The following is a 27,707-nucleotide window of genomic DNA, read 5'->3' on the forward strand; positions in this document are numbered from 1 at the left end:
AGTTTCTCAGAGAGAAAAGATTTAAAGTGATTACAAATCATATGTAATGACAGACAACAAAAACCTGGCCAAAATGTTTTGTCTATATTATTTTTACTCTTTTTCATGATTCCTCCACAGAGTGGACAAGAGCTCAGAGGTTCCCAGCGGTCAGTCTGCCCAGCAGCAACAAACACATCTGGACTCCATATTTATGGTCTGTACACATACAATATTAGTTTTATATTCATTCTGTTCACAGTCATGTTCATGATGGGTATGGGGGTATGGGAATTGGTTGTCTCTCATGTAGAAGGTTGATGGTCACATCTCCACCTCCTTCCATCTACATGCCATAGTGTGATACATGTAGTTATTCTTATATCCCTTTCTCCCAGTGACTAGGATGGAGTTCACACAAGAAATTATTTTACTTGTTGGAACAGACAAAAAACAAAGGAAATATCTAGGTGTTTGACAAAAATTTATGGATAACTAAAAAAGTTATATCAGAAATAAATATATAGCATTTTAAGTCTGTGTTTCAGTTTAAAATGACCTTTATCACATACTGCACAAAGATTACAGAAGGGGAAGGTTTCTTATTATATGCTTTTACCTGTGGAACATAACGCTGGATTTTATCTTTCAGAGAGTGCAGTATAAAACCGTATCCCTGTTAAAACGTTGCCATGGAAATGAACTGAAATGCTGGCTTCAAATGAAATTTTTTGGGCTCTGGATGCAAAGGTATGAGTAAAATGTAATTTATAGGAGCTCTTGTCCGATAAGACTTGATTTATACTTCTCTGCTACAGTTTCTGTACTGAAGGTGAGGTAAAAACTCAGCTATGATTACTGACAAAAGAAAATGATGTAGTTAAAGTCTGGTGACAAAAAAACATGAATTAGAAATGGAGAGCACAGACCACCGAGACTAGTAAACCAGGGGGAAGACCACTGAAAATCACAACAGCCAAGAATTTATATTGATTCTGACATTTTTCTTCCATCTGATAAGGGTTACAACCACAAATGTTTCAGAGACTCTGACACTTTCTAATGCTGTGATATATTGAAAGTATATTATACTTAACCGTGGATGCTGAATGCTGATGAAAATTATATTCAATAGCTTTAGAGTTTCTATAAGAGTTTCTATTAGAGGCTAGAACCTATTAAAATATTGTGGGGGGGGGGGGTTCTTTCAATTGAGCATTTGCTATTTTGTTAACTATAATCAGCATTTTAAAATTAAAGAAGCGAGCACACATTTACATACAGAGCTTTGTTGGAGGCTTTGATCACTGGTAGCAGTCTCAGAAGAGCCTCCTCTGAAGCTGAGAATTTCTTCAAGTCAAACACATCCAGATCTTCTTCCGATGCCAATAAGATGAAGACCAGAGCTGACCACTGTGCAGGAGACAGATTATTTGTCAAGAGACTTCCTGAACTCAGGAACTGTTGGATCTCCTCCACTAGAGAACGATCATTCAGTTCATTCAGACAGTGGAACAGGTTGATGCTTTTCTCTGCAGACAGACTCTCGCTAATTTTCACTTTAATGTACTGGACTGTTTCTTGGTTGGTCTGTGAGCTACTTCCTGTCTGTGTCAGCAGACCTTGTAGTAGATTCTGATTGGTCTGCAGTGAAAGACCCACGAGGAAGCGGAGGAACAAGTCCAGGTGTCCGTTTGGACTATTTAAGGCCTTGTCCACAGCAGTCTGATAGAAGTATTTCTCGTTAGATTCTCTTCTTTCAAACTTCCTGGAGGTTGTGTGGTTTTCTTCCAGCAGATTGACTCCAGAGTCGATGAAGGTCAGGTGGACATGAAGAGCAGCCAGAAACTCCTGAACACTCAGATGGATGAAGCAGAACACCTTGTCCTGGTACAGTCCTCTCTCCTCTTTAAAGATCTGTGTGAGCACTCCTGAGTAGACTGAGGCTGTTTTGATATCGATGCCACACTCTGTCAGGTCTGATTCATAGAAGATCAGGTTTCCTTTCTGCAGCTGATCAAAAGCCAGTTTTCCCAGTGACTCAATCATCGTCCTGCTCTCTGGACACCAGTGTGGATCTGTCTCAGCTCCTCCATCATACTTGACGTTCTTGACTTTGGCCTGAACCACCAGGAAGTGGATGTACATCTCAGTCAGGGTCTTGGGCATCGTATTCCACTTTCTTGTTTTCAGCACATGCTCCAGAACTGTAGCAGTGATCCAGCAGAAGACTGGGATGTGGCACATGATGTGGAGGCTAGGTGATGTCCTGATGTGGGATATGATATTGTGTGCCTTCCACCAACTTCTGAATCTCTTTCTGAAGTACTCCTCCTTCTGTGTATCAGGGAACCCTCTAATTTCTGTTACCCTGTCAATGCATTCCGCAGGGATCTGATTGGCAGCTGCAGGTCGTGTGGTTATCCAGAGGTGAGCAGAGGGAAGCAGTTTCCCTCTGATGAGGTTTATCAGCAGCACATCCACTGATGCGGACACCGTAACATCAGTCAGTTTCTCAGTTTTGTTGAAGTCCAGAAGAAGTCGACACTCATCTAGACCATCAAAGATGAACACAACCTCGAAGTCATCAAAGCTGCCGATTCCTGCTTCTTTGGTTTCAGTAAAGAAGTGATGAACAAGTTCCACCAAGCTGAACTTTTCCTCCTTCAGCACATTCAGCTCTGAAAGTGAATGGAAATATGAACTGGATGTCCTGGTTGGCTTTGTCTTCAGCCCAGTCGAGCGTGTATTTCTGTGTTAAGACTGTTTTCCCAATGCCAGCCACTCCCTTTGTCAGCACTGTTCTGATTGGTTGTTCTCTTCCAGGTGATGCTTTAAAGATGTCTTCTTGTCTGATTGTTTTTTCTGGTCTGTCTGGTTTCCTGGATGCTGTTTCAATCTGTCTGACCTCATGTTCATCATTGACCTCTGCAGTCCCTACCTCTGTGATGTAGAGCTCTGTGTAGATCTGATTCAGAAGTGCTGGATTTCCTGCTTTAGCAATCCCCTCAAACACACACTGGAACTTCTTTTTTAAAGCAGATTTTTGTTTCTGACAAACTACAATGGGAGTTCCTAAAGGCACAAAAGGGCAAAAATATCAATTAAGTATTTATAAACTAGAGATGCCACTTATTTCTACAACAAACAGGTTTTTGAATGCATTTTTGTAGATCTCTTGACACATTAGTAAATGTTTTTTTTTCATCTAGCATAAATCTTTAGAAAAATCCTCTTACTGCTCTGCAGTCGGTCAGCCAGCTCCTCCTGCTTCATTCCCCTGAGGAAGTCTAATGTGATCTTCAAAACTGCATTTCTGCTGCTTCTCCTCCGCTCTTCATCCTCACCTGCTAATACTTCCTCATCTTCCATTTGTCTCTCTGCCCATTCTGGGTAATCTTGACGCAAAACCTTGTGGATCGTCTTCAATTCATTCTTCACAAAAGTAATGATGTCGTCTTCCAGCATCTGGAAAACATTACTGCATTAATGATCTAACCACCCCTCAATCTCTATAGGGTGCTGGGTAAAGAGGAAAGCAGAAGGAAAAGACACACCCAGAAGCAACAAACAGAACAATACCCCAAGGTGAGACAAGACAACGTTTAATGACATACAGTAATGTATACCAAGGCAGTAAAAACAGGGAGTCGAAAAGTACTCAGTCATCATGAAATTCCCCCAGAAACCTGAGCTTATAGCAAAATAACTATGGGATGGTTCAGGCTCACATAATCAAGCCCTAACTCAAAACTTTAACCACAAAGTAACACTAAATGTCTAATCCTAAAACCAGAGAGCATCTCTGTTTTCTGAAACCAAACTGGGAGCTGGTTCTACCCAAGATGGGCTTTGCAGTTGAAGGTTCTTCCTGCCATTCCACTTTTAAAAGCTCTAAGAACCAGAAGTAAGCCTGCAGTCTGAGAGAAGCATGCTTTTTTTGAGATAAGAAGAAATAAGATACCGCGATCTCTTTAAAATATGACAGAAAATCCAGGTTTTGTTGAGCTTGTATGTTGGTTCATCACTGCAGTATTTCTTTACTACAACCATGTTCATGTTCAACACTGGGTTGAATATTATTAAATCACTCTAACTGTTTGCAGTAAGAACTAGGTCCCTCCTTGAAATTCAAAGCATCGCTTATTTAAAAGAATTGAGATATATTTCTATATAACAGCTCCTCTCTGTTGTGACCTTCTCACACTCATGAAAGCAATGGCCTATAAAAGCTGGCCTAGGTCTTCCACTGCACCTGGCATCAAATTATTGGTGACCTTTGTGTCTTGGTTAGGTTATGTTTAATAAATGATTTTATATTTATGTAAACTTTTTGTGTAAACTCCCTCCTTGTCACCTACTTTGAGGTGACAAGGAGGGAGTTTAGGTGCTTGTTTGAGATCTTTAGATCCACTGGTAAGATTAAACTTTAAGTCACTAATGATTTACAAGTTGGCTTGTGGTTTGCTAAATGCTTATCTAAGTTGAACTGAGTTGGAGTATAGCCTCATTAAAGGTGGCCCAGGTCTTTCATGCAATCGAATAGAACATCAACTTATTGGTGGTCTTTGCATCTTGTTTAGGTTACGTTTTATTTAGGTAAACGTCTTGCATGAACTCCCTCCTTGTCACTGGGAGAAAGGGATATAAGAATAACTACATGTATCACACTATGGCATGTAGATGGAAGGAGGTGGAGATGTGACCATCAACCTTCTACATGAGAGACAACCAATTCCCATACCCCCATACCCATCATGAACATGACTGTGAACAGAATGAATATAAAACTAATATTGTATGTGTACAGACCATAAATATGGAGTCCAGATGTGTTTGTTGCTGCTGGGCAGACTGACCGCTGGGAACCTCTGAGCTCTTGTCCACTCTGTGGAGGAATCATGAAGAAGAGTAAAAATAATATAGACAAAACATTTTGGCCAGGTTTTTGTTGTCTATGAAAATACCTTTAACAACATACTATAAATAAAAATGTGTGCACAGCTAAACAATCGGTGCACAGTGCAAGTTTAGATATTAAAATCTGGACAAAAAAAGCTGCTCAGACAAGAGAGATATCATCACATTGCTCAGCTATTTTGAACCCAAGTCATCAAGCAACAAACCTGAGAGTGGTCCTTGACTCATATTTTAAGCCCAGGGTTAATTTGTTGTCTGTCATTACATATGATTTGTAATCACCTTAAATCTTTTCTCTCTGAGAAACTAATGTACAGACTTGACTGCAGCAATGTTTTGCTATGTGGACTACAGTATGTGATGAATCAACAACTGATCCATAACTGTGCATTCAGAGTGCTAACTAGGAGCAGAAGGAAAGAATACATTATGCCCGTTTTACAGTCCCTTTACTGGTCTTTTTGAATGTTAAAATAATTTTGCTGATTTTTAAAGCATGATTTGATGGGCTCATTCCTGTGTATATGTCTCACATATTGAGAACAATTGAAGTGGTTTCTGTGAGACAATTAAAATGAATGAATTATCAGCCAAATTCTCAAGATCCACCAGAGCCTTATAATGATCTCTGTCACTGTAAGAACACGATGTTAGAATCCATTTGGGAATCTTCAAATTCACATGTTGCAAAATGTGACAGCTTTTAGATAAGTGAGAACTTATAGAATAAGGATTAGAATACATAGAAAAACCTAGTAAGTCAAATTTTACTTTATTTTGGTACTTCGTACAACCACAATTCTGTGATTACAAACTCTCAAGTCAGTTAATACAACTGCTCAATTACAGCCACTCTAATCACAAGTTTGTTAATTTGTATGCTTTGCTTGTTGCAAATGTGTTACAAAACTAAAACGTGTACATTTGTAGCTATGATGTGAGACAGGAGAGTTGGAGGAGGCATGGAGGGACTAGGGGTAGAGCTCAACCAATCAGAAAGCAGAAGATCAAATCCTGCCTCTCCCTCCTTTTCTCTGTCTGCCATGCTGGATTAATAACCACTGAGCAAAATGTGCCAAGGTAACTTTGTTGAAATATATTAGCTTAGTAATTAAAGAGGATGTAAAACAATGCACATACAAAAGCTCATTTACATGATGGAGCACAGCTTTAAAAAAAAAAATCAAATAGATGTAACATTGTTACATCTATTTGATTTTTTTTTTTCAATTTAAGAAACAAATGATAAGTAAAGTTTAATTTTTAAGAACATTTAAAGAGATCAATTTTGACCTGTTCCTGGCTGCAACAGTCTTTCCCAAGAGTTTTATGTTAAGAGATCTAGGATATACAGTCCACTTTCACTGTCTGTCTCTTTAGCAGTAAATCTTTCTTTGTTGTTTAGCTAAATTGACTCATTAATAAAGCACTTTATAAATGAGGACTGTGTGGAGGATGGCCTGTTTAAGTCATCAGACTGCCAGGCCAGTTGTACTGGGCCATGCAATCACTTGACAAAGCAGACGTTTGCGATGCGATCAGCACTACTTTATGCAATAAAATATTCTCACCTTTCCCAAGCACAATGAAACAGTTTACTACATAAGAGGTTACTACATCCATGTCACACCAAAAACATAACTGTTGTTACTGAAGACAATTGGAAATTCTATCATCGATCAGCACATCTGCAGCCAAAAAGAAAAAAAAAAATCTCCACATTAAAATCTCCTTCACTTACATTTGGAAATAATATGAAATAATATTACGGAATTCAGCCAGTGAGATGACAGGAGAAAAGTAAGGTCTCCAAAAAGTGTGGCATCTCTTCCTCTGAGACTCTGCATTGTTTTAGCTTTTTCGCAGACATACTACTGATGGGATTCCCATCCGTGCTTTGCTAAGAAACCTAGTTTTGTAGTTTGGATGTGCTTCGGAAAAGGGAGACTACTGATTGCTGCTGACTGCACTGCAACCGACTAGAGGAAGAAACAAACAACTTTTTGACTCCGGTGAAACACCTCTTACCTGACTTAAATAGGTTCTCCTCCACACTGTCCTCATTTATAAAGTGCTTTACAAACCTGAACATTACTGCTAACAGCTGGATTTTTCCGACTGAGTCCAGCTAGCCACTTACTATTAAAGACAAGAAGAATGAAAGGTGCTAAACTTTTTGGAGACCTTTTTTTTTTTTCTTCATGTCATCTCACTGACTGGATTACTTCATATTAGACAACCCAGTATCACTGTATCAAACATGTTATAAACATGTCCATTTCTGGCTTTGCCTCTCCAAAATGTAAAATAGACATGCATGAAGAAGCATGGTGAGATAATATATTTAAACCCACGAAGTTGGTAGTCAGCAAAAAACATATTAAGTACATTGCAGGGTCCTTAATCATCAGAATCAATTAAGCTAGCGGGCTATTATGTATATATATGTAAATGTGTTAATAATATCTGTTTAAAAACTTTCCTGGATTTAATTTTCATGTTGGCTTGAGATAAAATATCTCATTCTGCTATTACTGCAATTTATTGCAACTTCTATGTGCCTGTACATTTCATGTTTTGAGAGGCAAAGCATGAAATGGACATAGTGCATGGCTATTACATGCTTTTTCATGATATTAGGTTGGATCAGAAGTGAGGATAAGCAAAGTGAATGCAAGGCCTAATTTTTAAAGTGCTTCACAAACCGGAATATCACAGCTAACAGCTGGATTTTCCTGTAAGAGTGCATCTAGCCAAACAAGAAGGAACCACTTACTACCGAACAGACAGGTATGAAACTGAACAGTATATCCTTGATTTTAAAACAGGAAACACATTGTTGCAGCCAGGGACAACTGAAAAATTGTGATAGTTTGTCTTTGGCAGCATAAAAAGCATTTGTTTTAACCAATACTTTGCACAATAGGAATGTCCAAAGAACTCAGTGAAGATCTAAGAGGAACTATAGATTTATACAAGCTGGGATGGTCTCCTGGAACAATTTCAAAACACTGCAGATTCCAAAATCATCAGTTCTTGCAATTGTAAATAAGTACAAGTTATCATGATGTGTCAGCCCTGTGCCAAGGTCTGGAAGAAGTCCCAGATGGTCAACTTTAGATGGAAGGAAATTGGTTAGGATGTCTGGAAATAACCCAGGAACAAGTACACATTAAACATGATTTGGGAATGGATTAAGCAGGCTTAACATTAAGCTTTAGCTTAACGTCAAATTAATTATACTTCATATACAGACCAGAAAGAACTTTGAAGAACTTTGATCTTCTAAAGAGAGATCAGTTTAATTTATAAAGCACCAAAACACAACAACTGCCGCCTCAAGGCACTTTGTATTATAAGATAAAGACCCCACATTAATGCAGAGAAATCTTTACAATCATATGGCCCCTTATGAGCAAGCACTTTGGTAACCATAATACACCATCAAGTAGTTAATTTAAATCAGACACCAAACTGACAGGTATCAAAGAGTTCATGTTACTATCAGCTTACCTCTCTGCAGCAGAGGGTTGTTGCTCCTTAAATTCAATCAAGCGTTTTTTAGACTGGTCACTCTTAACGGACACTAAGCTGGGTTCAGATCCAGGATGATGTTTGCGTTTAATTCCGTGTTTTTTCCTGTGAATAATGATCGAGCAGTGATTTGAGTATATTAGCAGTAGTAGCATTCTGGCTGCAGAGTTTCTGTGTGGAGTTTGCATGGGTTCTGTTTACACATAGTGACCTGGTGTAAGAACACATTTGTTCCCATTTCTTTAGTTGAATCTATGGAAATGTCAGAGATAACACAGTTTGACAGCCATAAAATAGCATTTATGTACCAACGAAGTGATTCTCGAAGAGCTATTAGCTGAAAAATGGAAAACAAACCAATAAGCAACAGGTCTAAACACAATCTACAGCAAATTATCAGAATCTGAAAGTCGTGTTCTTAATAGCAAAAACTCCAACATAGATCTGAGTAAGAACCAGAGAGATGTCACTGGCGTTTCAGTTGATACAACTAGTTTTGCCGAAGTCTCATTAGAAATTCAATTCAATTCAATTCAATTTTATTTATATAGCGCCAAATCACAACAAAAGTCGCCTCAAGGCGCTTCATAGATACAGAGAAAAAAACCCAACAATCATATGACCCCCTATGAGCAAGCACTTTGGCAACAGTGGGAAGGAAAAACTCCCTTTTAACAGAAAGAAACCTCCGGCAGAACTAGGCTCACGGAGGGGCGGCCATCTGCTGCGACCGGTTGGGGTGAGAGAAGGAAGACAGGATAAAAGACATGCTGTGGAAGAGAGACAGAGGTTAATAACAGATATGATTCAATGCAGAGAGGTCTGTTAATACATAGTGAGTGAGAAAGGTGACTGGAAAGGAAAAACTCAATGCATCATGGGAATCCCCCGGCAGCCTATGTCTATTGCAGCATAATGCATATACTATTATATACTGTACATATATTTATTAGTTTCAGATGTAGCCATTCTTGTATTTTGCTTGTTTACATTATTGTATTTGCACAACTCTGTTGCTTGTGAAGCTCGCACACAAGAATTTCACTCACATGTGCTGTACCAATGTACCTGCACATGTGATGTGACAATAAAAGTGATTTGATTTGATTTGATTTGATAACTAAGGGAGGATTCAGGGTCACCTGGTCCAGCCCCAACTATATGCTTTAGCAAAAAGGAAAGTTTTAAGCCTAATCTTAAAAGTAGAGATAGTGTCTGTCTCCTGAATCCAAACTGGAAGCTGGTTCCACAGAAGAGGGGCCTGAAAACTGAAGGCTCTGCCTCCCATTCTACTTTTAAATACTCTAGGAACAACAAGTAGGCCTGCAGAGCGAGAGCGAAGTGCTCTAATAGGGTGATATGGTACTACAAGGTCATTGAGATAAGATGGGGCCTAATTATTTAAGACCTTGTATGTGAGGAGCAGGATTTTGAATTCAATTCTGGATTTAACAGGAAGCCAATGAAGGGAAGCCAAAACAGGAGAAATATGCTCTCTCTTTCTAGTCCCTGTCAGTACTCTTGCTGCAGCATTTTGGATTAGCTGAAGGCTTTTCAGTGAGTTTTTTGGACATACTGATAATAATGAATTACAGTAGTCCAGCCTGGAAGTAATAAATGCATGAACTAGTTTTTCAGCGTCACTCTGAGACAGGATATTTCTAATTTTAGAGATGTTGTGCAAATGGAAGAACGCAGTCTTACATATTTGTTTAATATGTGCATTGAAGGACATGTCCTGGTCAAAAATGACTCCAAGGTTCCTCACAGTGTTACTGGAGGCCAAGGTAATGCCATCCAGAGTAAGAATCTGGTTAGATACCATATTTCTAGGCTTTTCAGGGCCGAGTACAATAACCTCAGTTTTATCTGAATTAAGAAGCAGAAAGTTAGCGGCCATCCAGGTCTTTATGTCTTTAAGACATTCCTGCAGTTTAACTAATTGGTGTGTGTTGTCTGGCTTCATGGACAGATAGAGCTGGGTGTCATCTGCATAGCAGTGAAAATGTATGCTATGTCTTCTAATGATGCTGCCTAAGGGAAGCATGTATAATGTAAACAGAATTGGTCCTAGCACCGAACCCTGTGGAACTCCATAATTAACCTCAGTGTGTGAAGAGGACTCTCCATTTACATGAACAAACTGGAGTCTATTAGATAGATATGATACAAACCACTGCAGTGCAGTACCTGTAATACCTACAGAATGTTCTAATCGCTCTAATAGGATATTATGGTCGACAGTATCAAATGCTGCACTAAGGTCTAACAAGACAAGCACAGAGATGAGTCCACTGTCAGAGGCCATAAGAAGATCATTTGTAACCTTCACTAAAGCTGTTTCTGTGCTGTGCTGAGCTCTGAAACCTGACTGAAACTCTTCAAATAACCCATTCCTCTGCAGATGATCTGTTAGCTGTTTGACAACTACTCTTTCAAGGATTTTTGATATGAAAGGAAGGTTGGAGATTGGCCTATAATTAGCTAAGACTGCTGGGTCTAGAGATGGCTTTTTGAGTAAAGGTTTAACTACAGCTAGCTTGAAGGCCTGTGGTACATAGCCGATCATTAGAGATAGGTTAATCATATTTAAGATCGAAGAATTAATTAAACTGCTCAAAGGACTTCTTTGAGCAGTTTTGTAGGAATGGGGTCTAAAAGACACGTTGATGGTTTGGAGGAAATAATTATTGAAGTTAACTCAGAAAGATCAATTAGAGAAAAAGAGTCTAACTTAACATCAATGGTACCAAGAGTAGCTGTAGATAATATTACATCTGTGGGATGATTACTGGTAATTTTTTCTCTAATGATAAAAATTTTATTTGTGAAGAAGTTCATGAAGTCATTACTAGTTAACGTTAAAGGGATTGTTGGCTCAAAAGAGCTCTGACTTTTTGTCAGCCTGGCTACAGTGCTGAAGAGAAACCTGGGGTTGTTCTTATTTTCTTCAATCAGTGATGAATAGTAAGATGTTCTGGCTTTGCGGAGGGCTTTCTTATAAAGCAGCAAACTATTTCTCCAGGCTAAATGATGATCCTCTAAATTTGTGACACGCCATTTCCTCTCCAGATTACGAGTCATCTGCTTTAGGGTACGTGTTTGAGAATTATACCACGGAGTCAGGTACTTCTGATTAGAGACCTTAGTTTTCACAGGAGCTACAATATCCAGAGTCGTACGTAGTGAGGAGGTGAAATTATTAACAAGATAATCGACTTCTGTTGGGGTAGCGTTCAGATAGCTGCTCTGCTCTATGTTGGTACAGGGCATTGAAGATGATAACAGTGGGTGGATTATATTCTTAAACTTAGTTACAGCGCTTTCAGAAAGACATCTACTGTGATAAAGTCTACTCTCCACCGCTGTGTAATCAATTATTGTAAATGTAAATGTTATCAGGAAATGATCAGACAGGAGAGGGTTTTCAGGAAACACTGTTAAATGTTCAGTTTCTATGCCATATGTTAAAACAAGATCTAGAGTGTGATTAAAGTGGTGGGTGGGTTCTTTTACATTTTGAGAGAAACCAATTGAGTCTAATAACAGATTAAATGCCATGTTGAGGCTGTCATTTTTAGCATCTACATGGATGTTAAAATCACCCACAATAATTATTTTATCTGAGCTGAGAACTAAATCAGATAAAAAGTATGAGAAATCAGACAGAAACTCTGTGTAAGGCCCAGGTGGACAATAGATGATAACAAGTAAGACTGGTTTCTGAGTTTTACAGCTGGGGTGGACGAGGCTAAGCATCAGGCTTTCAAATGAATTAAAAGTCTGTCTTGGTCTTTCATTAATTAATAGGCTGGTGTGAAAAATTGCTGCCACACCGCGCCCCCCCCGGCCTGTGCTTCGAGATTTCTGGTAGTTAGAATGACTCGGGGGTGTTGATTCATTTAAACTAACATAATCATCCTGCTGCAACCAGGTTTCTGTAAGGCAGAGTAAATCAATTTGTTGATCAATTATTAAGTCATGTACTAACAGAGACTTGGAGGAGAGAGACCTAATATTTAATAATCCACATTTCACTGTTTTACTCTTTGGTTCAGATGTGGATACTGTATTGTTCTTTCTTTGTAATTGTTTATGTTTAAGTTGTTTGTTGCTGGTTTTTAGTTTGTTTTTTGTCTTTTTGGGAGCTGACACAGTCTCTATGGAGATGGGTTTTTGGGGGGGTAGCAGAAGGAGAGAAGCTGCAGAGAGGCGTGTAAGACTGCAACTCTGCTTCCTGGTCCCAACTCTGGATAGTCATATTTTGGGGGGTTTACTAAATTTGTCCATATTTCTAGAAATGACAGCTTCTCCATCCAAAGTGGGATGGATGCCATCTCTCTTAACAAGACCAGGTTTCCTCCAGAAGGTTTGCCAATTATCTATGAAGCCCACATCGTTTCTGGGACACCACTCAGACAGCCAGCAATTTAAGGAGAACATGCGGCTAAACATGTCACTCCTGGTCTGATTGGGGAGGGGACCAGAGAAAACTACAGAGTCCGACATTGTTTTGGCAAAGTTGCACACCGATTCAATATTGATTTTAGTGACCTCCTCCCGTGTAACCGGGTGTCATTACTGCCGACGTGAATTATGATCTTACTGAATTTACGTTTACCCTTAGCCAGCAGTTTTAAATGTCCTTCAATCCTTCAAGCATCAGGCTTTCAAATGAATTAAAAGTCTGTCATTCCTTCAATGTCGCCTGCTCTGGCCCCTGGAAGACAATTGACTATGGTTGCCGGTGTCTCTAGCTTCACATGTCTGAGAACAGAATCACCAATTAACAGAGTTTGACCCCCGGCGGGTGTGTCGCCGAGTGGGGAAAAACGGTTAGACACATGAACGGGTTGGTGGTGTACCTGGGGCTTCTGTTTAGGACTATGCTTCCTCCTCACCGTCACCCAGCCGCCCTCTTTCCCCAGCTGCTTGGGATCTGCCGGGGAACAGCTAGCGGGGCCTACGCTGTCTTCGGCTGCACCAGCTACAGGGGCCTGGCTAGCTATGGGTGAATGAAGGGTGCGAAGCCGAGTCTCCAATTCAGTAATCCTGGCCTCCAGAGCTGCAAATATGCTACATTTGTTACAGATATCATTACTGCTAAAGGAGGCCGAGGAGTAACTAAACATCTGACACAATGAGCAAGAAAGTGCTGGAGGGACAGGTGAAGTAGCCATGGTGCTAATGAGTCGGCTACGAGCTAAGCTAGCGAAACAGTACAGAGACAGTGAGTGAATACTTTGGCTATAAATTAGGTAGTGAGTACAGAGAAAGTGTGCTTCGGATGAAGCACGTGAAGATTATACTATGAAAGAAGAATGTATTTAAAAGTTGTTAATTAAATTGCTAAGCAAATAAGCTACTCAGAAACACCACTGTGTTTGAGCAGGAACAGGAAGTGATACTCTACCGCAGAGCGAGTGAACACCAAGTGACAGCGCCACCAAGAGTTGTGTGAGCACATCATGGAAATGGTCAGAACAATTCTACACAGCAAAATCGAGTGTCTATATGGGTCAACACTTCTGAGTGTTAAATACAACACTGAGTGTTAAATTAACACTTTTGACAGTGTTATATGTTTAAAAGTAACCTAGTCAGTTTTGAAGATTAACAATGGCTAACACTGAGCAGTGCTGATTTTCTAACATTGGAAAATAACTCAAAATGTTAGAAATATTCCTCTGTTGGCAATAACAGAGGTCAAACGTTTACTATAGGTCTTTACCAGGTTTGCACACACAGTAGCTGGTATTTTGGCCCATTCCTCCATGCAGATCTTCTCGAGAGCAGTGATGTTTTGGGGCTGTAGCCGAGCAACACGGACTTTCAACTCCCGCCACAGATTTTCTATGGGGTTGAGGTCTGGAGACTGGCTAGGCCACTCCAGGACTTTCAAATGCTTCTTACGGAGCCACTCCTTTGTTGCCCGGGCGGTGTGTTTTGGATCATTGTCATGTTGGAAGACCCAGCCTCGTTTCATCTTCAAAGTTCTCACTGATGGAAGGAGGTTTTGGCTCAAAATCTCACGATACATGGCCCCATTCATTCTGTCCTTAACACGGATCAGTCGTCCTGTCCCCTTGGCAGAAAAACAGCCCCATAGCATGATGTTTCCACCCCCATGCTTCACAGTAGGTATGGTGTTCTTGGGATGCAACTCACTATTCTTCTTCCTCCAAACACGACGAGTTGAGTTTATACCAAAAAGTTCTACTTTGGTTTCATCTGACCACATGACATTCTCCCAATCCTCTGCTGTATCATCCATGTGCTCTCTGGCAAGCTTCAGAGTGGCCTGGACATGCACTGGCTTCAGCAGCGGAACACGTCTGGCACTGCGGGATTTGATTCCCTGCCGTTGTAGTGTGTTACTGATGGTGACCTTTGTTACTTTGGTCCCAGCTCTCTGCAGGTATTCACCAGGTCCCCCCGTGTGGTTCTGGGATCTTTGCTCACCGTTCTCATGATCATTTTGACCCCACGGGATGAGATCTTGCGTGGAGCCCCAGATCGAGGGAGATTATCAGTGGTCTTGTATGTCTTCCATTTTCTGATGATTGCTCCCACAGTTGATTTTTTCACACCAAGCTCCTTGCCTATTGTAGATTCACGCTTCCCAATCTGGTGCAGGTCTACAATACTTTTCCTGGTGTCCCTCGAAAGCTCTTTGGTCTTGGCCATGGCGGAGTTTGGAGTCTGACTGTTTGAGGCTGTGGACAGGTGTCTTTTATACAGATGATGAGTTCAAACAGGTGCCATTCATACAGGTAACGAGTGGGGGACAGAAAAGCTTCTTACAGAAGACGTTACAGGTCTGTGAGAGCCAGAGATTTTCCATGTTTGAGGTGACCAAATACTTATTTTCCACCCTAATTTACGAATAAATTCTTTACAAATCCTACCATGTGAATTCATGGATTTTTTTTTCACATTCTGTCTCTCACAGTTGAAGTGTACCTCTGGTGCAAATTACTGACCTCTGTCATCATTTTAAGTGGGGGAACTTGCACAATCGGTGGCTGACTAAATACTTTTTTGCCCCACTGTATCATCAGCTAAAGGAGGAAAAAGAAAATAGGAAACAACCCCCAATTACCCCCCTCTCATTATGCAATTACAGCAACATCAAATTAATTATACTACTACAGACCAGAAATACTTTATGAACTTGTATCTGCTGAAGAGGAGACCATTCAGTTTTATTTATATAGTGTCAAATAACACAAAGAAACCCCAACATATCATATGGCCCCCTATGAGGAAGCACTTTGGCAACCATTAAACAAGTAGTTCATTTAAATCAGACACAAATTATCAGCAATCAAAAAGTTAATGTTCCCATCAGCTCACCTCTCTGCAGCAGAGGGTTGTTCCTTAAATTCAATCAAGCGTTTTTTAGACTGGTCACTCTTTAAGGACACACAGCTGGGTTGAGGTTCAGGTTGGTTCCTGTGAATAATAATGGAGCAGTGATGTGAGAGCTGAGCTGCGACATGTTAAAGAGTCATGGACAGTTAGAGATGGTCATCTCACCTCTGAGCTTTGGTCTGGCTCTCATGTTCCCCACACAGAGTGGTTTTAGAGGGAGGGACTCCCTCCTCTCTGTCCTCACACTGATCCATGCTGCTGAATTCACATCCACATCAGCTCACACACACTTTCTACCTTCACCTGCAGAGGAAACACAAATCATTCATGTGCACATCAACTCAAATCCTCCTTTCCATCATGTGTGCTGTCCAAATATCAGCTGTTCTTTTCTGCTTCATCTCAGTGTCAGAAGAGAAAATAAGAGACACATCCCAGATAGCAAAATTGGCATGGCCTGGATCTGGCCCACACAGTGTGCTTAAACATGGTCCATATACTGCAAAGAATGACGGCCCTCTGGTGGCCCAGATCTGGTTTGCCCGAGGTGTCCCACACATGGGCCAGAACAAGCCCAGTTGCAGACACACTAGATATCCTGTGCTGGCCCATGTGTGGATTACCTCTGGCAAACCTGGTCTGGGCCACCAAAAGGCCATCATTCTTTGCGATATGTGGGCCATGTGTAAGTTCTATGCAGCCACGGGCCAGTTGCAGACACACTGCGGGCCCTGTGGTGGCCCAGAACAGTTTCAACTCTGGCCCCAGTTTTCAGCCTAATATATACATTAATCAAGCCACGCAATAACAACATGTGCTGGAACATAATAGTACAAAAGTAACATGACAAAACTCTGTTCAGACAATGAATGGACTGATATATAGCACTGGATTACTCACAGTGCTCTATACAACATACCACATTTACCCAATTACACACTTTGTCTAAGCTGCTTCCTAACTACATTAATTCTCTTGACATACAGACTGGAAGAGCCAGGGATCGAACCACTAACCTTCCGGTCAGTAAGTGACCTGCTCTACCTCCTGAGCTACAGCTACCCAGCAGAAAAGATGTGCAAACCCTCACTAGGTTTTAGATAAAGTGTACACTGACAAACCTGTCAAACCTGCATTTGAAACGTTGGCTACCACAGCAGTATAGTATTGCAACAAGGCATTTGGGTCTTCTAACTAAAATAGGAAAATACGAACATAAATAGTACTATAATTGCTAGACCTGGCCCACATCTGGTTGACATACACTCTGCCATGACACCAGTCAGTTAGAAGTGCCAGCTTGATGCCGGATCTGGGCCTCTTTTCTATGAGCCTGGGCCACATAAACCAAACCACAATCGGGTCAGATGTGGCATGCCATCATATAAACAGTGCCATCAACTCCAGGCCTGGCCCATATCTGGATGACATACCACTTACCATGCCAGAAGTCAGCCAGCAGTGCTGGCTTGACACCAGAAATTGGGCCAAACCTGTCTGCAAAGTGGGATTAAGTATCAAAATGTGATTATTTGTGACCTTTGTGACCTAATTATTTTATTGAATGAGGTTGGCTTTAATCTTTCAAAATGATTTGTAATAAGCTTTGATCTTTTTTGATAAGTTTTGACTGCCATCCTACCACCATCTTCACATTTTCTTGTGGCCCGAACCTGTCTTTTTTTTTTTTTTTGACTGTTTAAAATATGAATGTGTGCGTTTACACTGCATGGAACATGTTAACGGCAGCACGGTGGCACGGTGGTTAGCACTGTTGCCGCACAGCAAGAAGGGCCTGAGTTCAATTCCAACATCAGGCCGGGGTCTTTCTGTGTGGAGTTTGCATGTTCTCCCCGTGTTTGCGTGGGGATAGGTTAATTGGATAATCCAAATTGTCACTAGGTGTGAATGTGCGAGTGAATGTGAGTGCGAATGGTTGTTTGTCCCTGTGTGTTGGCCCTGCGACAGATTGGCGACCTGTCCAGGGTGTACCCCGCCTCTCGCCCTATGACAGCTGGGATAGGCTCCAGCGCCCCCCGCGACCCTGAAAAGGATAAGCGGAAGCGAATGGATGGATAGATGGATGGATGGAACATGTTAACCCCTCTCTCTCTCCACGCTTAGCAGTTTGCTGAGAGCTCAATTCAAGTCCAGCAGTTGAAGACAGTGTATCAAGAGGCCGTTTGATAAATCATCTCCAGGTTAGAGTTATTCACCATTAATTGAAGAATCCACTCTGTGGAGGGCTCCTGGAAAAACTGCTATTTATAAGCTTTGATTTTTAAGAGCCTTTCTCGGTCTACTGGCTACAGTCTAATTACCAGAGCAGGAAGAACTTTTTTGTTTTGCTTTTTGTTTTTCATTTATTTTATAAGCTGGCCAAACCTCAGCTGTTGGTTCCTAAATCATTTTAACGCACACTACCTTCTGTCGAGCTGCGGGAAGCGCTTATAAATTATCATAGGGCTTAGAAATCGGGCCGCTATCCTGGACAGATAACAGCTACAATTGACCAGCAAGGTGGGCGAAGCTGGGCTTAGAGGCTTTTAAATTAGTCGTAAAGTTAGGTGTACCAGTACTAAGGTTTGGAAGATGAAGTGAAGATGTGACATGGTAATGGAAATAATTTATTGGCAGTCAGTGGCAGTTTTTGTTATATATATAAATGTGTGAAATTGTTATTTGGATGAATGATTAAAGGTGCACATTGTTTTGAGAGAAAAGTGTGTGTGTGTGTGTGAGAGACAACGAAGTCCAGGGAAGTGTGTAAAATGCTGATGAAAGTATTGTGTGAATGAGGCTACAAAGCTGAGCTAAAGAATGGTGATATGTGTGGGGAAAAAAACCCAAAAAACCCCAAAACTATTAATTGTCCTGAGGTCTGAAAGAGCTCTGCTAAGCACGCTGAAGATTTTGATGTGAATGCTTGCAAATGCAAAGAGCTTAGTATATTTAAGTGTGTGTGTACTGAGAGCATTCTTTTATATCAACATTTAGTAGAGTTACAGAGGGTTTATAGACTGTAAATATAAAATAAGAGTTCAATTAGGCTGTAGAAACAGATGAAAACATGAGTTTGTGTGGCTGTGGGAGTGTGTGTCTGGCAGGAAGTGAAGCAGAAAACTGAGCTTGTGACGTTGGTGTGATATGTGAAAACAGAGGAATTAGAGACTGAATGTATTAAGACATAGCAATGAAAATTATATTAATTAAATGTTTTAGTGTGTCAATACAGGTGGACTCTTCTCATATTGAAAACATGAGTACAGCAGCAAAAAGATAGATTAACAGAATTGGGATGAAAACAGGCCAGGCTTTGGCTTAAAATTTGACAGCTTCACCTCTCATTCTGTCCTTATCCTGAGAAGAAGCTTAAAAGACAGTAAATCTCCTGATGAAGACAGAAGACAGACAGAACACCGTGTACTTGAAGAATTAACAGCAGGCAAAAAGACAGTGCAACTGAACTATAGCACTGAAGACTCCAGCAGCAGCATGTAAGAAAACACTTGATGGAACATGCACTCTGAATTACAAGGTGGGAAGTTGAACAGTGGGTTGACTGTGTGAAAGCACTGGACAGCACTGGACACTGAGTTTCAGATTTGCCATGCTGGGAGTGAACCTCCAAGAAAACACTGAAAAGATCAAGAGAGAAGCAATGGAGAGAAGAAACCACTGATTTGGGCCTGTGTTGATCTGCGAGCCCACACAGGAAACTGTTAGAACAGGGACGAGGATCAGTAGTGAGAGGTGAACCTAGATGTGATACAGTGAAAGCATATGGGAAAATTGGATTGAAGATTGAGACTGAACTCATGGAGGTTTAGAAATGTCCAGAGGATCATAACAGAAAGGTAAAAAAAGAAAAAAGAAAAAAGAGAGAGAGCTAAAGAGAGAAATAAACTAACAAGTACCTGAATGAATAGAAAAGACACGTGCAAATTGTTACATGTGAAATTATTTTTGGAGAATGTGAATGTGAATGAATGTGACTACATGACATAAATGCTAGATTTAACATACTTAAAGCTAGAGCTGGAGGAATAACTCACGAAAGTCCCATGACAATAAAGTGATTTTTGTGAAAAGGAAAAAGGATAAACCAGTGATTAAAAGCTTACAGTGCTCTTGTGCCGATTGAGCAAAAGAAGTGACTACGGTAAAAATAAAAATAATTTCATGTGGTAATGTTTAAATATGCATTTCTGTTGTCAAGGCAACTTCTTAAGATGTGACTCAATATGGAAATTAGCTGAAATTAGTGGTGTCAAAGAAGCTTCCTGTCTGGCTATGTGTCTGAGGCTTTCAATGAAGGAAACATAGCAGTGACTGAGAAGAATTACTTGGTATAATATATAATGGTAAAATAATTAAATAAGGTGGTCAGGTCTGTCCAGAAGTGCAGATTTGGACAGGAAATGTATAATTTAGTGAGGACACATTGTTATAACGTGTTTAGAGTGCTTAATGGGGAATATTACTGTTGTGCAAATGGTGCTGCTTTTAACAAGATTTTCTTTGTATTTAGCAGGTGAAATTATGTCAGTTGACCTCAGATTGTCAGGATGCTGAAGAACCAGAGGCCAACATGTTGTTAGATGAGTAAGCAAAACTTTTCTGTGATTAAGATTTTTGGGGTTGTTGTTTTAGTGATGGGTCGATTCTGTTGGTTAGGTTAGGGTTGTTTTCTTATTTTAATAGAGGGAGTTTTACTAATCATGGACATGGTTAGAACTTGGCCCTTTAAAATTGTAACAGTGCACTTAGAGAAATCCTGTCAGGTGATTATGTTTTGTGTTTTGATGAGCTACTAATCAGCTCTCTTTTTCTCATTTTTGTTCTAAGCAGGCCTGCACGATTGAATTAACAGCGCTGTAAAGAAAAAAATTTCGGGAGAGCAAATATAAGGTGAGCTTTTCCAGATTACAATGGGCTGGGGAGAAGCCATCTGTGGGAACCCGGTTCCTGTCTAAAAGGATTGCCATGTGTCAATCCAGACCAAAAATGATGAACAATAGTTTTTTCTTTTGAGTGAATGCGTGTGAGTAAGTGAATGTGTGTGACTGGACTGACGATATGGACTAAAGGTTTGACTGACTTGACACTGAAACAAAGACTGGACCAAGGTCAGGAGGAATGAAGGTTGACAAACAATTAATCACGTAAGGGAGAGAGAGGGAGACTGGAGGTTTACATAAGTTTGGAGTTGCAGACTTTTTTGGGTTGCTGATGTTTGCTTTAAGAAAATTTTGTTTTATTGACTGGGTTTAGATTATGGTAGTAAATTATATAGTGGGGAAAATGCCAAATGCTAAAGGGGGAGAAGCAATATTTATGAGTCACATAGGGGATCGCTAGACTTTTCATATAAAATGCAGTTATACATTTGCATAATGACTGAAACCAGCCCACTGAAGGAACAATGGGCTGTGAGGTCAGTTCCTTCAGTGGACTGGTTTCACCCATATGGAAAAGATATATATATAAATCTTATAAAGTTTGTATCTGTCTTGTGTGAAACTTGTATGAAAAGCATACAAGAGTGAAAACAGATATAAGATCCCTTGAAAAATTATATAATGAAACTTGTATGTTTTGGATACTTACTAAAACAATATATGAAAGTAATGAGAAAGTGGCCACTATCATGAGTAAATCATGTAAGCCTTATACGATTTACTCATGAAAGTGGCCACTTTCATGAGTTAAGTCATATAATTTTTTACTATTTCTTTTCCATATGGGCAAGTCATTATGCAAGTGTACTGTTTATAAGATTGGGGAAACCTGCAGTCAGCTGAGACTGAAGAAGTCACTTGGATGAGTGACGAAACGTTTCTCCCAGAAAACGCTACATCCAGATGAACAGAATCAACATTTGGAGATTTATTTTCCTGGATGATTGAGAATGCATCAAGACTTTTTCTTTTAACCCTTGTGTGGTGTTCGTATTTTTGTTACTCAGCCAGTGTTCATGGGTCTGGTGGAGTTTTGGCTTTCCAAATTAACACTATCAAACAATTTTATGTTAAATTACTCAACAGATGTTTACTTCATCCCAATTACAAGACATATGAACAGCAAACATGGTTAATTTTTTCCCTTTACCTTTGTTAGATCACATTTATGAATTAATGTGCTTCTCGTTTTTCTTTTATATAAAATGTTATAAATAAATCAGTTATAATCAAGTGGAGTGAGTGGAAAGACACAACACATTTACACGTGAAAAAATAATTAATTGTTTAATTTTTCTTTTGAAAAAAACTGAACACGGGTCTCACAGACCCGAACACCATACAAGGGTTAAGTTTCTTAAGAGGTGGTGAAGCATTTTCAGTTTCAGTAGCGGGTCTTTAGCTTATTTGACACATAGAATGTGTCAAGAAGGGGTGATTTTGGGTTTAATTTGAAATAAGGGGCTTTAGGATCATTTTATGACTTTCTGGGTGTTTGATAATTTAGCTATGATAAAACTTACTCATAAGTAATTGCTTTTATGCTTAAACGTAATTGATTGAAAATATTTGTTTTCTCTTTGATCTTTTAAAATAATTTTCTTACATGAAGAGATGATCTGTTGTGAAAGGTGACAGAGGGTAGTAAAAGGTCAATGTAAAAAAAATGCTTGCAGAGACAGATAACAGGAAGTTAAGACACAGTTTGCTTGGAAACTTTGCACTTGCAGAGCAACAGTTTTTTTTGTACAGGATGTTCATGATCAGATAACAGAAGAAGAGAGCTTCTTAAAAGGGTGTCAAAAGTGTCGCTTTTTTCTTGTTTTTTTTAAAAAAGAAATTTATTATTCAAGTTATGTTCACATTTCATCTTTGGTCTGTATTTGAGTCCTCTATTCACTCTACACACAGTCAGCAACACTTCAACAGCAGATACAGATTTTCAGAGGTTTGTGAGTTTTAAATAATTTTATTGCTGTGATGTCATTACTGTTGATGGCTTCCATTTTCATTTAGGTGTAGCTGTGGGGGCGGGGTAACTACAGCAGGACTGCAGCGAATCCCTCAAAGCATCCATAAATCTGTCCTACAGGATCATTGGAGAATAACAGCAGCACTCAGAAGGAACCAGCAGGGGGCACTCACTTAGTGCTTTTAAATATTCTCCATGAATTCTGGAGCATATTTAACAGATAAACGTGAACTCTGATCCTTCGTTAAACAAAAACAAAAAAACTTGAACATCATAGTCAAGCTGGAGTCCAGCATCTGAAGCAGGTTCTCATATCAGGACTCCAGTTTGATAGTTTGACTGTGAGCCTGTTCAGAGTCCACATGAACACTGAGTGTGACTAAACATCACAGCACAGTCACACTTCCCCTGTTAAAGAGGATCAAACAGTGGCAGATATGTTTGATCCAACAACGTTCCTCATGAAGATGCCCACACAGACTGTAAGTCTGATGTGATGTGAGGAAAACAAATCTCTACCGGCACACTCTGATTGAAAGGCTCTAAGCTGGATGTTAGAGACTTTGTTGTTGCTTTGGAGTCTTTATCCAGCACCAGACATCAGAGATGAAACGAGTCTTCTCCGCAGAAACACTCTAACAAAGAGCAGCTGCTTTGTGATGAGGAGGTAACCTCAGAGACTGGAATGAATTAAAGTTTCACTTACTCAGCTTCTTTCCATGAACTTCTTCACTCTGTAGCTCTGCTGTCTGCACCAGGTCTGTGTAGAAACAGAAAATCCTCTGCTTCTTCTCCGTCGTCACTCCTCTGTATCTGCAGGCTGCTCTCACATTAAGCACTCCACACCATAAAAGAGTCTTAAGATGTGGCTCGCGGGTCAAAGATCAGCTAACACACTCATATAAAATCCACACTGTAGATAGCAACACGCAAATAATTTTCAACAATAGTGTCACTACGGGTGTGTCTGTAATCTTAAACACTATAAACATTAAACAATTCAGACCATAAACGAGACTTAATCTGCAGCACATGGATCAAAGGTAAGCTGCTGCATCCTCATATGACTTTATATCAATAATTAACCTGCAGCAAATGTTCCTCAGTCTGTTTCTTTGATTACAGTCTACTAAATCCACTCAGAGCAGCAGCAGCCAGTCCCATCATCCAAAAGAAATCATGTGACATTTGCAGCGGCTCTTCTGCTTTGACATGGGTTCAAAAGTCCCTCCTATCTCCTTTTCCTAAACTATTTTCTTACATCACCAATGTCAAGGAGAGGTGGGTAGGAGAGTTGGTAAGGACTTGGGAAAACATCTGAGCTCTGAGAATCTGAACAACCTCACACTCGTCTCTCCTTAGCGATGTGACGCCAGATTTCTGCCATTTTGAAAGTATAATGTGCAGAAAATGGAGTGCAGAATGCATATTTTAATTTACCACAGCATGTTTTAAACCTGTTGTTTTATGCAGGCAATTTAAATGAGAACAGCCTGTGAACATGAAGTTTGAATTTTAAAGAAAAGAAAACATTTAAGGTCAGATATACTAATGTCTGCAGCAGCACAAAGTCACCTTTAAATGTTATAAACCTACTGGATTTAGTGATGAGGCTCTGTGCAGAAAGTTGTGTACAGGAGTGTTTGTGTAGCTGCCCTCATGGTGTATAGGACTTTAATACCAGAACCACCAAAATTCAAAACTCCATCGAACCACATTCACTTTGACCCCCTCCTACAACAACAGCAGTAATGGAACATACTGTTTTCTCATAGGTAAAAAAAAAAAAAAAAAAAAAAAAATTCCTGGATGTGTTCTTGCTCCACCTGTTTTATCGAGCATGCAGCGGCGATGACTTGTGTTGACTTGGTACAGCTAAATATCCCAGAATACATTTCGTCCAAAACTCAAACGCGGCAATGGTGGACAAGCGCGGCTAAAAACTTTTAAATATTACTCTTTCTGGGTCACAAAAGAAACTTAAGTTATTTTCAAGGGAGAATGTAGCTGTGTAAGCTTCAAATATCTGCTCAATTTATCAAGATATCATATATTTCCAAACGTGCTTTGATGTTTTTGGAGACATCTGTGACCCGCCAGCTCCATAGCAGACAGCGAGGTCGAGGATCACTAGAGCCGGCAAGAACAGTGGATCGTTTTGAACCCCCCTGCGGTCTTTTCGCTGCCCCTGGTTTACCTTCTTTCTTGCCTATCAGTTCACTTTTGCTTCAGAGGCCTCATCGGAGGAAGCGGGCAAGAGAGCAGGCTTTCTTGAGTGGCTTCGCTGGCTTTGGAGAGAAGTGGATCTTTGGGGGCTTTATTCCTGGGATGCTGCCGGTAGGATATGCCTGAGACTTGTCATTACTGGATTAATCCCCACAACCTCTGACAATGTTGACCTCCTTACTAATTCTTTCAATGAACACTGTCTTGCCATTCTTAAACAGGTTGCTCCTTTCAAAACTAGGCATTGCTCTGTTAGTTCCTGCATACCCTGGTTAAACAATCATACGTGTAGCCTCCGATGCTCTTGTCAAAAAGCAGAGCGTCTCTGGAAGTCCACTGGTCTGGTTGTCCATTTTGAACACTTCAAAGAACTACTTCACTTATACAATGAGTCAGTGAAAGAGGCTAAATCCTCTTTTTTCAATAATCTTATAAACTGTCATAAAAATAACCCAAGAATTCCATTTGATACCATTAACAGTATTGTTTCACCCCCAACACAGCATGCTGTGTTGCTTTCTGATGAAGACTGTAATACTCTCCTCAATCACGTTGTAAATAAGGTGATGTACCTGAGATCCAAAATCTCTTCAAGTGCCTCCCCTCAGTGTCATGTGTCCAGGGGTGATTCTAGCATCAGAGCTTTGGGGGTGCTGAGCACCCAGAGAGCTTCCCAGCCAGGCAAGATAAACTTTACTCGTCACGATTGGACTTCTTCCTTGTCTCTGTGAGTCCTTGCATCCCTAAATGTCTCCATTTCCATTCTCTCTGTCTCCTTGGTGCATTTAAATCCCTGTTCCTGGCTGTCCTCGTCGTCTGTTGTCTTCGTTTCCATTATCAGTCATCATAACTTTACCATCTCTGTGCAAGTCTGCAAATTTCTTCATTAAATCATAAGATTCTTAAATTCATCAAGTCTATCTGTGCCTGGGTCCTCGTCCCAAAACATGACATCACTGTTTTGTACATTTTAACACAATTTAATCCCCACATTTGTGAAAGAAAAGCAAAACACTTTTTTTAAGTCTGTAACAAAACCATCAAATCTGATAAAGGTTATTTAAATGCCGCAAAAGACTACTACTGAAAAAGAAGAATGGATTGGAATAAAAAAAATACCTATCTTAACCTTAATTAATAGGGGAAATTACTAAATTATGCTCATAGTGAGTAAAAAGTAAACAGTGTATTTTTTGGACAGAGATTAATTTTTAATGTGTATGTATAATATAATACAGATACATAAAAAATACACTCTAAAAATAGAAGAGCCCTTGAAAAGTACAAATGTATAATGTATTAATTAAAAAACAATTCAAATGGAGGCAAATTTGCCTATGGTACAATTTATACTATATATGACAAGATCTTTACTGCAGATACTACTATGGCTCTGCAGATTTTTTATTTTATTTTAACTTATGTCGCCTCACCTTGAGGTTGGCAAATCTGTCTATCACTTTTTGGTGGTCAACTCTCTCAAGCAGTTTAACAGTTTCTTTTTTGGCTGTCACTGTTCCCTGTCTGTTTTCTTACCTGATTCTTCCTGACCTTGTACTTTCTACTCACGTTCCCCTCTTTCCTCTCTCCCTCTTTGGACTGACAATCATACACAAATAAATTGTATTCAATTAGATGAAAAAATTACATTAATATGAAAAAAAATACTATTAAGATCACTAATGAAAAAGTTCTCTCTCAGTGTACTTTCAACCAAAAGGCAAATAACCAAACCACATGTACATCTAATAAAATATATAAATATTGAAACACTGATCCAACATTATTCTTGACTGATGGATCATTTGATCTTACACTTTTACCTGAATGTGGCTCCTTTTTTTGAAAAAACCTCCTTAAATCCATTATGAACCTGGCTGTCTCTCTGTACACACACACACACACACACGCACGCACACACACACACACACACACACACACAACAGGAGTTATAAGGTTAATGGGCATCCAGTCAGTTAGCTAGTTAGTACCTTGGGTTTAATATCGGCACATGTATATATGACAAAATAAGCAACTTCTCTCATTCCATTTCAAACAGGACAGTGGTAACAACAGTAGGCTATGGACAATTTTAAGTTTTAGATTTTAAATAGGCTATAAAAATTTAAACGGGAGCAACAGGACAGTCAGATGTTGCTGCTTTTACTCAATGGCTGTTGATTTTACTACAGAGTAGGATGGATTGTTGGGTAGCAAACATCGTCGGAAAACACATTTTCAACGCTGCAGGTTACCTGGGTGTAATGTTTTTCAGCTAAAAAGAAACATGGTCTGACTCCTACCTAACTATATAAAGAGTAACTGAAGGTTAAATGCAGCTAACATGTCCTGCTTTAAGCCAGAAACCAGAGGTGTGGACTCGAGTCACATGACTTGGACTCGAGTCAGACTCGAGTCATTAATTTTATGACTTTAGATTTGACTTGAAAAAATGTTCTAAGACTTGTGACTTGACTTGGACTTTTACACCAATGACCTGGGACTTGAATTGGACTTGAACCGGTTTACTTGAAAAGACTTGATATTTCACCCCAAATATAAAATTTAACATGCATATTATATAGAGATTGAAAATGTGACGTCATTCAGGGGTAAAACCGCAAAGGATTCTGGGAACTCGTGGCAAGAGGTACTAGCGCACGCAGGCTTTCAATTGAAATCAGTCACACAGCGATAAAAAGAAACACAAAAATGTCAAGAAGCCGTTGTATTATTAACTG

The 27,707-nt window shown here is 39.8% G+C and overlaps 1 protein-coding gene and 1 long non-coding RNA gene across 3 annotated transcripts in view; one reads left to right on the forward strand and one right to left on the reverse strand.

Annotated features, from left to right (window-relative positions):
• LOC146546965 (protein NLRC3-like) overlaps nucleotides 1-23,561 on the reverse strand; it is a 33,849-nt gene extending 10,288 nt beyond the window's left edge. The window contains exons 1-8 of one of the 2 annotated variants that reach the window (XM_085264019.1): nucleotides 23,447-23,561; nucleotides 15,973-16,110; nucleotides 15,790-15,888; nucleotides 8,413-8,538; nucleotides 4,792-4,867; nucleotides 3,219-3,447; nucleotides 2,921-3,054; nucleotides 1,262-1,392 (exon numbers count right to left, since the gene is read on the reverse strand). In XM_085264019.1, coding sequence (XP_085120145.1) covers nucleotides 1,262-1,392; nucleotides 2,921-3,054; nucleotides 3,219-3,447; nucleotides 4,792-4,867; nucleotides 8,413-8,538; nucleotides 15,790-15,888; nucleotides 15,973-16,061 — 884 coding nt within the window. In that variant the 5' untranslated portion in view covers nucleotides 16,062-16,110; nucleotides 23,447-23,561. Of the gene's footprint in view, nucleotides 1-1,261; nucleotides 3,055-3,218; nucleotides 3,448-4,791; nucleotides 4,868-8,412; nucleotides 8,539-15,789; nucleotides 15,889-15,972; nucleotides 16,111-23,446 lie in introns of both variants that reach the window. The other variant, XM_085264018.1, reaches the window with a different exon arrangement.
• LOC146546966 (uncharacterized) lies at nucleotides 20,341-23,496 on the forward strand. The gene is made up of 3 exons (XR_014890652.1): nucleotides 20,341-20,412; nucleotides 20,656-20,718; nucleotides 22,785-23,496. It is a non-coding gene; the product is annotated as an uncharacterized LOC146546966 (long non-coding RNA).
• Nucleotides 23,562-27,707: the final 4,146 nt, after the last annotated feature.

The sequence above is a fragment of the Mchenga conophoros genome, linkage group LG23 (genome assembly GCF_057382185.1).
Source record: "Mchenga conophoros isolate Kocher_MC1m ecotype Shallow Benthic linkage group LG23, M_conophoros_male_GT1.1, whole genome shotgun sequence".
NCBI classification, from domain to species: Eukaryota; Metazoa; Chordata; class Actinopteri; order Cichliformes; family Cichlidae; genus Mchenga; species Mchenga conophoros.